This window comes from Sciurus vulgaris (genome assembly GCF_902686455.1).
Source record: "Sciurus vulgaris genome assembly, chromosome: 7".
Lineage (NCBI taxonomy): Eukaryota > Metazoa > Chordata > Mammalia > Rodentia > Sciuridae > Sciurus > Sciurus vulgaris.
The window spans coordinates 14,680,519-14,694,292 of record NC_136467.1 but is presented as its reverse complement, the minus strand read 5'-3'; the positions used below and the strand labels follow the sequence as shown (position 1 = coordinate 14,694,292).

Sequence of the window (13,774 nt, the reverse complement as noted above, 5' to 3'; positions counted from 1 at the left end):
AGTCTCTGACTGAATGCTTAAGTATAAGTTCTCTCATTACATGTGTCCCGAACAGAAAACATGCTAGAGAAGGTAAATAATCACCAAAGTCCTTTCTTTTCTAAATCTAACTTAGAGAAACAGATTTTGGGGAAGTTTTTCCATATGACTATTCAGCTGAGATTTTCATTGTTCACAGGGAACACTAAAAGAACAGTCGTAGCTTACCTGAGAATAGTGCAAGTTAGTACATTACCTTTAAGCCAATTTTATTACAGCATTAACTGTAATACTCACATATCTTTTGTATACATAGGAATGCCTGAGGAAATGTTGAAGTGACAGGAAAATATTTGGAATGGACAGCTCGACCCTCTACCCTAATCAATAACACAATAAGCAGATCTGTGAGCTTTCCTAGGTGACGAAACAGAGGAACAGAGTCTACGGTTAAGCACATGCCCTCAACGAGGAACAGAAATGCAATCAGGTCTCTGGAGCTGACTTCCACTTGCAGGAAATACAGAGGCGAAAAGTCAAGTTAAAGGCCACCTTTGGAAAATGCCCAGGCTAGTGTTGAACAGGGGCCAGTCTACAGTTTCTGTAACAAGTGAATGGTATCAAAAAAATATTATGGAGACTTAAGAGCTCCAACAAGCAAATGTGCCATAAGGAGACTGTATTCTTTGAATAAAAAAGGATATTTTAATGGTAATTAAGGAAATACGATTAAGGGGTTGAATATGAAAAACATTAAGGGATTATTGTTAAAATTTTGTGGTGATATTATGGTTGCATAAGAGAATGTCTATTTTTCATAGATGGGTACGATAGCACAGAGGATTAAGATGACATGATGCCAGGGGTGTACTATGGCATCTTCATGAAAAAAGAAAGAATTTAGGCAAATGTATTTGAAATCTTGGTAATGACTTTCTACTTACAAGTGTATTTGAATAGTTTTATAATTTCAAATTTTTAAAAGCAGGTGACAAAAAACCCAATAAACTCTTATCAGTTCCTATCATCAGTGAAATTTGTTACCAGATGGCATTTTTAAAAAAATATTTAACTTACAATTTCAGAATCTGTAAACTCCCATGGCATGTGCTATGAAATTCTGAAATGGTACATGAGAACCAGACCAGTTACCTGACAGTCTTTCAATGTGTTCTGAATGGAAGCCTGGTCTCCAATCTGCTGCTGCTGCTTCAGTTTCTTTTCCTGGGTTTCGAACCACGTTTTTAGACACTGTACACTATTTTCATATTCTGACCAAGATTCCAATAAGCCTTCTAACATCTGGATCTGAACAAACACAGGGAAAGGAAATTTGCACACATATTTTGAAATCGAATTGTGGGAAGACTAATTAGTCTTGCCACTATTTCCTGCACTTTGAGAATTCTTAAAATGCCACCCATTGAAAATGTAATTTAAACCATTAAGTTTATCAAGTGCAAATTAATGTGCATTGTTGGCAAACAAGAAAGAACTAAAATCTTTGGTTCTAAATCTGGAAGTAAAGGCACGGAAAATTTAGATGCCTCTGTAAAGAACACACGAGTAGTACCAAGAGTAGATAAGAGGGCCAAAGGCAGTTGAGAGCTAGCCAAGTTCACTGCCATGGTCAAGAGCAGCCTGGGCCCGTGCGGCCCTACTATGTGGGCAATGAATTTCCCCGACAGTAAGCCTGTCCTCTGGAAGTGTGGCAGCAGCAGGCCGCATAGTGTACCTTCTCAGTTACCAAGCCCTGCAGGATTTGCCAGCTTTTATTCATCGCTCCGAGCTGCTCGGCAAAATCAGTCTTGTCACTACGCTTGCTTTCCACATCCTGACTGCTGATCTGTAGCACAGACTGGTTCACAAAATCAACCGTCAGCTGTTTACAGTTGATGTCTATCTTAAAGCCCTAAGAGAAGAAGGAAACAGGAAAACAAGGTTGCATGTGTTATAATGTCTTATCATGTGGGACAGAAGAAAGACATAGATAACAGTAATATCGATATTACTACTTTGTCTGCATGACATAATGTGTAAAATAATGACCCATTATTTTCAGAAGTTGAATATATATGTTTGTATATGTTATTCAAACACACACAGAGATATACATATTTAGGCAGAAGATACAGAATTTAGTCAATTACGTAACTTCACTGTAAAATATTTCTTAATTATAATTATTTTATGATCTCAATGATTTTTTCAAATCACAAAATTATTAAAAATCATTCCTAATGCTGGGCAACTTTTCTGTGCCTATAACTAGGGATTTAATTTTCTTGTTTTTGAACCCATCAGGCCACTATGTATGAAATATATGTTCCAAGATCAAATTTCATGATTTGAGTTTTGGAGTTCTTTCAAATAGAATGGTATAAATATATGAGATTTGAAAATAAAAATTGTTAATTACTTTGTATTTTTGAAGGTATTCATGGATTGCCTTGTAACCTATGGCATTTTTTATATCCTCTTCATCCTTGCGGATAACACTTTCCATCAGAGAAATCCAACCCATGACTTCAGAGATGGCGTGGCGGGAGGGCAGCTTGTCCATTTGGAGCTGTCCATGTTGGAGAGAGAACAAGTTTCAGGCATTAAAATTCGAACCCTATTTCTGCTAACACAGGATACATTAGTTCCCACCAACATATCAACAGAAGTAACACTTGTTCATGACATTTTTAGATCTTAGAAGCTTGAAATATCAGGCGAGCACTGAACAATACTAGTCATTTTATGCTCACTTGACATCTAATACTATAAACATTGTGTAAATATTATCTAATTAATCAAAACACCAGCAAGAAGAAAATATTATTCTTATTTTATAACTAGTTTTATGGGTTTTGAAAATGCGTAACTACAAAACATTTAACAGATGTATTTTATTAATTATCTTGTAAAATCTCTGTGTATTATAACTCAGGAATGTTAAAAGAAGAAAGAAAAACACCACACTACAAGCTATCCTTTTCTAGATTTTTTGGCATGCTAATATTTATTCCAAAGAGCATAGCCAATTTTCTGAGCCTTTCAAATATACTTCAAATTCTGACTTTTACTTAATGCGTCACATATTTATGCATATACTTAAAATACTTTGGAAGAGTGAAAGCCAACCATTTTAAATATTCACAGATCAACTTGTGTCTGGTGGAAATGAACATGGGATCATCCTGCCTTCTAGGAATGGAAAGCGGCTGATTTGAAAAAATGGGGATATTCGCCAAACCCAGTGATTCCATGCCATACACAGAGGTGAAGCTCAAAAAGGAGAAGATGGAGTCTTTCAAATATACTTTCAAATATACTTTTAGGGGTGTTTGGTGCACTTCCAGCTAAGAGGGGAACAATCATGTACCAACTCATATTTCTCTCCATAGCAGACCCCATATGGGGTGAGACTCTATCATAGACTGTGTCACCTTGCAGCATTGCAGCCATCTTGGTTTGTGTCTATTCACTCTGTGATGTTTGTACAATGATGGAATGGCCCAAGGACACATGTCTCAGAGCACATCACTATCACAAAAGCATGCATGACTGTACTGACATTTATCAAGTGCCAGTTTTGCTTTTGTATGTAGGGTAGTAGATCTTTTACCAGATTATGTTCTACATCTTCCTAAAATGAAGCTGCCCTCATTTTACCCAAGAAAAAACAAAGATTCCAACACACACACACACACACGTGTTATCTGAGTGGGTCTTCCTAGAATAATTTTTAATATGTAATGCAGTGGGAGAGAGAAAAGACTTGTGAGGCACGGGTAGTTTAAATTTGTGAGTCAAAACAGATTAATGTAGTTTTCCACCTACTCTGACTTACACCAATTATTACCAAATAAACCAATCCTTGTTTCCCTACCTGGTGGAGCTTCTCTTGTACAGCTGGAATATTGGTCAGCAGGTCAGTCCACTGACCATCAATGTGGGACAGCTCGGTACGCAGGGCTGCTGTGTCCACCTTCTTTAATCGAAGGAGCTGATTTCCGGTGCTTAGGACAGATGATTTCAGGGAAGACTTGGTGTCCACTTCTTTAGAAAACTCCTAAAAGAAGTCACATAGTTGGAATTAGGATTAAATAGCCAGGGCTTTCATTTCAGTACACAAAAAAATTGTTTTTCTACATATCGAGGGAAGTGTTATACAGAACCTTCTAGAGGGAAGCAAAAAGCATACATTTGCCCTTAAATCAAAGTGAACCGCTACTTGGAACTATTTGCAAAAGACAATGCTAAGTACAAATAGAGCTGAGTCCTATTAGTTGCTAAGTACTAAACACGTATAGTTAAATACTCTACAGCTAAGTACCCACTGACAGTTGACTTCCTTTGTTCTGGGTATGGGTCAGGCCTGATCTATTGGCCTGAAAAACAAAACTGAGTCAAATGCCTTAGATTCTTTGACTTACCAGGAAAGCATTCAAATGATCACGGACCATTTCCAATTCTTGGGGGACTGTAACAGATTGCTGAGTCCAAAATGCCAGCCTGTCCTTTGCAGATTGTAACCAGCGAATCAGATCTGCAGATTCACTTTGATACCTGTGAGTATGTTAATGAGTCTGTTAAGTAAGGATCCAACCCTGTCTTCTGCTCACTCATATTATTTGTCAATTCAGACAGTTTGAAAACAAGAGACCTGATAGATTGAGAACAAAAGTGCACTAGGTTGGTGCTCTGAAATTCTTTTCTATTAATGTTTATGCTTGATCAGGCCTGTCTCTGCATTTTAACTTCCCCATCTCTAAGCTGAAAAAAAAAAATTAACTTTCTCTTCCTTTACATTGATACTGATTAGAAATATTAGATGGTAGCTATACAAAGTTCTTTGAAATAAAGGAAGAAAGTATTTCATTATGTAATAGTTAGCCATCTCCCCTCCCTGTATACCTCCCTTTGCTCCTGAGATGCTGGCTTGCTTAATCAATATTTCCTCTTCTTTCTCTCCTTCTAAGGCATTACTGTGACCACCCAGGTACAATTATTAGGCAAAGGAAGATGACTGCTCAAAGGTAAGCTATGTTATGCACCTGCCTCCCTGCCACTTTGAATTATGTGTTTATACAATTATATAAGAATCCAACCAGGGCTTTCTCTTTGTTATTATTTTCCAAACTATGCAGTTTTCCAAACTTGTCTATCTTTTCAAGTCAAGCACTCTTATTAATACACTGCAGTTCTTATAAAAAAATATGCAAAATACTCATCCTGTTACCTGGTCCAGTGTTTCAGAATCGTTTCCAATCTGTGAAGTTCTTTAGATACTTTGTTGGTATTATTTAGCCAGCGCTCTCCAAGTTGATTTAGTTGGCTTTCTAGATCTGAGCAGCTGATAGATATCAGAAGTCGTTTTCCATCATCTAATACTTGATATAATTTGGGCTGGTATTCATTTAGGCTGGATTTTAAATGCTAAAATGATGAACAATATTGGGTTAAAAGTTTGGATACTATTTTTTTTTTGTCTTTGAGAAATATAATTTCTCTGGTGCCCATAACGTACCCATTATCTATTATTCGAACATAAACTATTCACACCCAAGTAATGTTGAAAACTTGAAGGTTTCATCACTATCCCAACTACAATGTTCTTTTTTTTTTTTTTTTGGTAGTAATTTTAGGTGCATTTAAAACTGTCAAACATAATTAATTCGAGAATAGTGTGACATTGATATAAATTACACAAAATTCTTAGTGGAGGCCTGGTGAAAATGCTTACGATGCTTTCAAAGTGAGTTCTCATAAAAAAAAAAAAAAAGAAGGGAGGAAGTAAAAACAGAAAGAAAGAAAGAAAGAAAGAAAGAAAGGCATTTTTTCAGTGGTGGTGTGGACCCTAGGGCCTCTGCATACCAAGTGGTCTACCATTTAGCTACATCCTCAGCCCCCAAATCAAAATTTTGTGCATGGGGTTGGGGATTGAACCTCAATAGATAGAGGAGTGCTCTACCACTGAGCTACATCCCAAGCCCTTTAAATTTTTAAATTTTGAGACGGGGTCTTGCTATGTTGCTGAGGCTGGCCACAAACTTGTGATCCTCCTGCCTTAGTCTCTGGAGTCGGATTACAGGTGTGTGCCACCATGCCTGGATTTTTTTTTCTTTTTCTTAACACAAGGGTGCTCTACCACTGCGCTACACCCCCAGCCTTTTTGTTTTTTATTTATTTTTTAATTTTTATTTTGAGACAGTGCTTCACTAAGCTGCCCCGGTTGGCCTCAAACTGGAGATCGATCCTGCTTCAGTGTTCTGAGACACTAGGATTATAGGTGTGCACTACTGTGCCCAGCCGAAAAGACTTTAAAAAATATTCTATTATAAAAACACAGGCAAAATCTACCTATTTCCAACAATATCAATACCGTAAAAGAAAAGTATAACTATTTAGTAAAACATTCGATCAGAAGTTCGTTTAAATTCTGCTGAAATGACTGGGAAGATTCTAAAGGAAACATGGCCGCCTGTGCCATAGGGACCAGACCTGGTAGAGGCTCGTGCGTTCCATGAGCCTGTCCTCGCTCTCCTCCACCAGGCCCACACTCGGGATGCTGTTTTCCACCACCTCCAGTTGTCTGCTGAGCGCCTGGCGGTCCTCGTCCAGATGGGACCAGGTCTAGAAAGGCAACATCAGTCTATGAGCTGAAGAACCCTCCTTAGGGAACAGTATTCCTCCTTGTGCACAAAATATGTGCTTGACAGATCCTCTTTCAAGTTACCTTGGGGATATTTGGGTTGGGTTTGCTTTAGGAAACCAAAGATGGCTTTGAAGCCAGTAATCAGATGGTGACCCTCAAAAGCACTGTGACCAGACCTTGGTGACTGCAACAAACTAGCTCTATCACCATGAGTCATACTAAACTTCTCTGTACTTTTATTAGCACCCAAAAATGGGTATCCCTCTCTTCTCCATCACTGGTATTAAATGGATTAATAAATGCAGTCTCACTGGTGTCTGGGATGCCTGGTTCCATGCTTTACCTAGAAAGAATTTAAGTATAAGTAGAGGCATGTTTGCTTTTCATGTGCTGAGTGAACAAAGTATAATAAGTTTGTAAATAATATGTAAAAGGCAGACATTTAAAAATATAAATATCTAGAATAGCTATCATGTTAAAGAAAAATATCAAATGACTTATTCCTAAATTTAGACTTCTCTTTTATTTGGAGCTGGAAAAGACTTTTAAAATAAATGTCAGTTGGAGTCTTTTCTAATTATTTGTAGCAAGATCAGCGGTTTTTCAACGTGTATGTCCACTCTGACATGCAGCTGGAGTGGCCACAGAGCACAACAGTAAACCCTTGCTTTTCCCAACATACCTACCAATTGCCAGGCACTGTTGGTGGCCTAGGGATCTAGTAGTGAATAAAAATCCTCAAAATCCCTGCCTTTCTGGAGCCTACATCCTAGAAAGGGGAGACAGGACATCCACAGTAAAAATGAATCAAAAACAAAGAGTAAATTTCAGTGCCTAGGAGTTCTTGGGCCGTGGGGGAATAAATTTGAGCTGAGCAGAGAGCGGGTCTCTGGGTGTGATCATGGGTGCTGTAGTTAAATGGCACAGTCTGGTCAATCTCATTGTAAACACACTTTTTAGTAATTGAAGCCAGGCAAACACAGTGTGATTGCTGACTCAGATCCCAATGAACCATGTGCCTTGGCAAGATATCGCTCCCAGGCTCATTCTTAAAACAGGGGTTCATGCTACATCTTAAAGGGTTATGGCAAAAACTGGATGCATTCTTATAAATGCAAAATGCCTAGCTGGGAGATTGACATGTCCCTTAACAATGACTGTTAGCACAAGATTTCAGATGTTAACTTAGAAAAAAAATGATAAATTTCTCTCCAAATTTTAGCACTTTGGGGAAATCCATGTCTGGTATTTTTGAAGTTAGCTAGCTATGGTGTTGTCCCAGGGAAGAAGGCAAGATTTAGAAAAATGTAAACATGAGTTATAGATAATTCACAAAAAGTCTGGGGGAGAGGGTAAGGAGGAGAGGAAAAGGGGGAGAGAGTATAAGTCCTCAAGCTCTCACAGGAAAGAAGAATGAGAAAGCTGGAACATTTTAGGGCAATTGATGTAGTTACTGGAACAAAGGAGGGGACATGACCTCAATGATTTCTTACACTGACATGGGGTTCCGTGACTGGTCAGTTAAGCTCTACTGAGCACTTGCTGGTGTTCAAGTTCACACACCTGTGGTGAAGCTAAGACCCAAGTGCAAGTCTGTGGGACTCTAGAGCCGTGCTCTCTAAAAGCTCTTTCTGTAAAAGAGTGTAAACATTTTAGCTTTGGGGATTATATGGTACCTACAGCAACTATTCACATCTGTCCTTGTTGTGTGAAGGTAGCCACAGATAATGTGTAACCAGAGAAAAGTTTTTATATGTTCCAATAAAATATTACAAAAACAGGCAGTGCACCATATTGGATCTGTGGGCCCATCCCTGTTCTAGAGTCTGCACCTTGGTTGCAAATGAGATCCCTCTTCTTATCTACAGCTGGAATGTGTACAATCTTGTTTTCTGGAACACTTTCCATATTGTACTATGCTTGGCCAATGATTGCCTCTTGCCTCATTAGACCATGAGCTCACTGGGGGCAGTGTCCCCAGTGCCTGGAAATCTGGTAGCAGCTTGGTAAATGCTGAATGAATGAATACTTGATTCATTCATCTATGATTAATGGGGTGAGTAAGTGGATGAGGAAATGAAGTTTCACAGTGTCCCTTTGTGATCAGCAGGACAGCATATTCAGACCTACAACCAGAGGGAATGCCACAAATGGCTTCTCTGATCTGAACCCGGATTTTCTGATTTCAACCCAGAGTGTTCTTTGGCTTCTACTCAATGAATCCTCCATTTTCTGCTTTTGGAGCACAAAAATGGACCCAGGTGGCTGAGCTCTGGCTTCTGGATCCTAGTGACAGGTCTTATCACAAGAGCAATTACACTGGGGACAGAACCAGTGATTTATTTTTACATTTTTTCATGCTCATAATTAGGCTCTCGGTTTGAATATTAAACCCCTAAATCTCTTCAGTGTTCATCCAGCTGACTCACAACATGGTACAACGCATACCAAATGTAAATAGGAAATACAAGAGGAACAAGCTAGCATGCAGCCATAGAACAGTCCTGAACCAGGTGGCCCAGCCAGCTCCAAGGTTACAGGAGGTAAACTTCATCTCTCCCGAAAGGTCTGCCCTGCAGTGGGGAAGGCACTGCATTGGCCGCGGTCTTACCTCTAGAATGTACTCCAGCTCCACGCCTCTCTTATGAGCCCCTTTCAGCACGGCTGAGGCCTGAACCATCAGCTCTGTATGGAACTGGGTTTCCTTTAGGACCGCAAAGCTGATGATCTTTCTGAAGAGCGTTTCTGTCAAGATCATGTGAGATTCCAGACCCTGAAAATACTCCTGCAATTTTACAGTAGAGAGAGGTCAGCAACACATTCATACACTACTTCCAGATAAAAACTGCTCCAAACATGAAAGCGGATGGAGCTCAGTGAATACGTGAGTGGTACCATTCCAGCTCTGCTCACCTCGTTCCCAGACCAGGCACTCACTATTTCCTGAAGAGGCTTCCTGCCCAGACTGCGGCTCTGGTCTCCTGCCTGGCTCTTCCCCACATCTAAGTGCATCCTGTACATGCTGTACAGCAGGCACTGTGGCCCCCAAACCCAACTCTTCATAGGTGACCAGCTGCTAAACGAAACACCTCTGCCCTCTCCTACTTCATCCCTTGCACTCCAGCCTTCCTTACTTCCCTGACACTGTCTCTCACTAACCCCAACACACCACGGGCCTGCTGGGTCCCTTGGCCACATTAGCCACCACACCCCATCTCTAGCCCTCCTTAAACTCTGTTCTTCTCAAGATGTTCTCACATAGCACGGTCAATGACTCTCCTTCCGTGGCTGGGTGTGAGACCTACTTTCTGAACTTCCTAAATGTTTGCTTATTTATTGCTTCCAAACATAGTTTGATGTTCACTGATTAAATACATGAAATATTTTAAAATTTTCTTCATATTTTACCTCCACAGTATTGAAAGCCTTGCATGACACTCTGAACATCTTTGAAATACTACTTATTATGTGTAGTAGATTCTGGAAGATGGAGATAGGCCTTATTCCATTTCCTATACCCAGCACCATGGATGGAATTGTAGAACTGGAAGTTGATAAGAATAGCTACCAGTAATTGCGTGTTTACTATTTGCTCAGTGCTCCATTAACTCTTCATCTGACTCATGTCATCCTTATGCTAAACCCATGGCTCTATGAGATGGTAGCTTCGTTTCCATTGTACAGATGAGAATAATGAGCTATTCTCACCCCATGTAGCTCACTGCAGATATCCAGCTAATCATAGCAGAGCTGGAATTTGAATTCATATCATCAACTATATCTATGCTTCCTGCCAACCCTGCAGAACTCTTCCTCAGAACATGGGTTTGTTAGTAGAAGCTAGAACATTATTTTTAACCAACAATTATTTTATCAAAGAATCTTAAAGTTGGAAGAGATCTTGGAGATCATTTAGCCCAAGATGTGCAGAGAGCTGAGATTCCTCCCACAAGCTCTCCCTCCAACAGCCTTGGCTGGACTTTTCGTGACCACAGAGGCTTCTGCTCAGGGACAGCCTACTCCTTTCAGAGTTTTTCTTCTACTGAGCTTTATTTCTCTGTTATTTTTATTCATTGATCCTAGTTTTCCTTCTGGAATAACTCAGAATGATTTTTTATGGCTATGGTCAGACTTGAGAAAAACCAGCTGTGAACATTAAAGCAATGTTTTCAAAGCCAAATGATAAACCCCTAATAAATCATAAAACTTTGGATAAAAACCTCTGGGAAAAAAATAGCAAGAAATCCAATTCCCCTCCCCCAGTTCCCCAAATCCACCGTTATAAACCACCAGAGAGCTACATAATGTAGAATATGTTAACCACCTACAACCCAGTGGGATTTATTTGCTTGTTTGTTTCCTTATAGGGAATTCCCATGGCCTGGGAAGCTAGGTTTCTGGACTTGGAAACTTTACATGGTCATTGCTAAGGAATGCAAGTGTTAGTTGTAGTGTGTACGTTCAACAGGTCTTCTTTTACTAAGCACTATTGTCCAACATGAGTTTGGTCTTGGCTCACACTGATGGTGAAATTTCAGACTTACAAAGTTTGATTACGTAGTAATAGGACTCAGTGTCCCCAGGAAAATCTCCTGGTTCACAGCAACTGCAGGAGCATGTGCTTAAAGGCCAGAGCTGAATGACGCATGCAGAAGACATAAACCCAAACCCAGGTTTGAGTGAGCAGTTCTGCTTTCCCAGAGCAGAGCTGGGAGTCCAAGGTCAGGGCAAGGAGGGCAGAGATAGCCCCAGGGCTAGATGGACAAAGGACCACAAGAGACACACAGGAAAAAGCAGAGTTAAAAATGAAGCTGGCATCCTCTGAAGAGAGTCCTTGAATTTCTCCTTGCACATGGATAATGTAGGAAGAAAGCCTTTCAATCCTGCTGTGGAACTGATAAGCAAAACTACTAGTAGAGCTTTTTTTAAAAAAAGATTTACAATATTATAGAAATGTATAATTACAAATTTAATTTAATTTACTAAATTTTAGAAACATCATAATTTCTCTGTGATACCAAATGCTATAGCGATTGTTATAAAGAATAAATTATGTAAGTGGAAACTCATAAAAAGACTGAGAAGAGAAAGTTTTACGAAATACATATCAGGGTTTGAGAATGTTCTCACAACCATATTTTCTTTCTTTTTCTTACCTTGTGTTTGTGGAGCAGTTGTTGGATTTCCTCTTTGGAGGACACAGTGATTTTCTGGTCTCCTGCCATCTTCTCCCGTCCAGTTTCTAGCAGGTCAGCTAGATCTTGCAAGGCCCTTTCGTACTGGCTCTTGAGTACAAGATTTTGGTTCAGACCACTCTTTCGGGAGCCAATGGTCATCATCAGCTCATCATACATGTCCTGAGACACAGAGACAGTGACAATCACTCTCAGTTGACAGTATGGCACCTCTTTCAGAGTGTGTTACTTGCCAGACCCACTGTCCAACCAAGAAAGTTCCTACAGGGATCCTCTGCACGTAGATCACCTGCCTGTCCTTATGAGCCTCACTTTGAAGACTTCTTTCAAAATCCATAAGCCCTGGGCCTCTGTTCCCATGTCTACAGTATGTGGCTTACAGGCCTACGGCTTTACATGGCTTTATACAAGTTCTCCCATTAATGTTGCTCACTATTCTGTTTGTTTTTTGTTTTATTTTGTTTTCAATTAACAGGTAATAAAGTATGGAAGAGGAATTGAAGAAAAAGATCTGAATTCATAAGAATTTAATGATGGAGACACTGGAGGAAAGGATCAAATACTCAATAATATTGAAATAACTATTTTGGAGGAAAGTAAAATCAGAGTCTTATCCCGTGCTATATACCAAAATACAACTTAGATTGATTTTAAAATAAAGACAAAAAGAAAAAAAAAAGAGAAGCTAACAATCTAAAAGAAAAAGTGTGCCTATAAAAATAAGCTCAATATTTTAAGATTCCAAAGCACATCAAAAAAGGGTTTACTAGAGATGGCACAGGAGACAGATTTGACAACTCTATTCTCAGGAAAGCCAACAGCAGTCCACAATGAGATTTGAGCTTAAAGTGGTGAAAAATATCCATGTGGCTGAGGGGGTGTCAGAAAATACAATTTTAATTTTTACAGTGCTCTCAGAATTTATATAATGTTAGAATAGTTGGACACAGTATCCTTAAAATTTTTTTTCTGCTAAACAATATCAGATTTTGGATTGTCTTTGAAATAAAGAGCTAGGGACACAGAGGAGTTCGATGTGAAGAGAAAGACTTGCAGACTTAAAAGGGCCATGTTTTCGCCAAATGTGGTGAGTAAATAATCATTTAATCTGGGGAAACATTCCAGGAGATGAGGATGCGCCAAACAGAAAATTTACTGGAGGCACATAGACCTGCTCAGTGCACCATCTCAAGGATGAGCAGCCAGAAAGGTCTAGGCTGGAAAAGTTCAACCTTAGCATCGCTGTGCAGCTGTGATGTTGGACTCTTACACCTGACGCTGAAGCTCTGGTGGGAAACTGTCTAAAAAAAAGTGTAAAGCAGGGCTTTGGGAGTAGGACACTGTGCAATGCTAGATAAGGGAAGGAGGCAGTTAACATGAAAATGGCCTCTTGCTTGTAAGAGCTATTTCATGTTTGCCAAAAAAAGAACTTGTGACCTTGGACTTGACTCATACTACAATCCGCAATTGTTTTGCAATAAGGCATGCAGAGAAAACCGTGTGTGTGTGTGTGTGTGTGTGTGTGTGTGTGTGTGAGAGAGAGAGAGAGAGAGAGAGAGAGAGAGAGAGAGAGAGAGAGAGAGAGAGACTGTTCATATCTGTACGCAAGATTCTTTCTTAGCATAACATAACTAGTACATTGTCAGATGCTAAATTTCACTGGTCAAGTATCTTAGTATTGTCTTCCCACCCTGACATCAGACTTTTGCTTGTATCTGATCTAGAAAAGCAAATTAATTCAAAATGTTATTCTCTGTTCCTAAGGATGCCAGGAAGTCTATTTAGACTTAAGCCACTTTCTACTTCCATTTTTCTTTTTTGATGTTGTTCTAGAATTGAAATAATATCTCCATTCTCTATGCATAGAGAGATAAGCTATAGTTTTTGAATATTAAAAAAATCACTTTCTAAAAAGTATTACTTGGGGAGATAATGCAATACAGGATAGCTATTC

At 39.4% G+C, this 13,774-nt stretch overlaps 1 protein-coding gene across 3 annotated transcripts in view; it reads right to left on the bottom strand.

Moving 5' to 3' along the window:
• SYNE1 (spectrin repeat containing nuclear envelope protein 1) overlaps positions 1 to 13,774 on the bottom strand; it is a gene marked incomplete at its 5' end in the record, with an annotated part of 439,816 nt that overhangs the window by 82,427 nt on the left and 343,615 nt on the right. For all 3 annotated transcript variants that reach the window (XM_079147948.1, XM_079147944.1, XM_079147943.1), the window contains 9 exons: positions 1,132 to 1,287; positions 1,715 to 1,891; positions 2,399 to 2,548; positions 3,857 to 4,039; positions 4,404 to 4,536; positions 5,210 to 5,406; positions 6,472 to 6,603; positions 9,237 to 9,410; positions 11,782 to 11,982. In XM_079147948.1, coding sequence (XP_079004074.1) covers positions 1,132 to 1,287; positions 1,715 to 1,891; positions 2,399 to 2,548; positions 3,857 to 4,039; positions 4,404 to 4,536; positions 5,210 to 5,406; positions 6,472 to 6,603; positions 9,237 to 9,410; positions 11,782 to 11,982 — 1,503 coding nt within the window. The remainder of the gene's footprint in view (positions 1 to 1,131; positions 1,288 to 1,714; positions 1,892 to 2,398; positions 2,549 to 3,856; positions 4,040 to 4,403; positions 4,537 to 5,209; positions 5,407 to 6,471; positions 6,604 to 9,236; positions 9,411 to 11,781; positions 11,983 to 13,774) is intronic.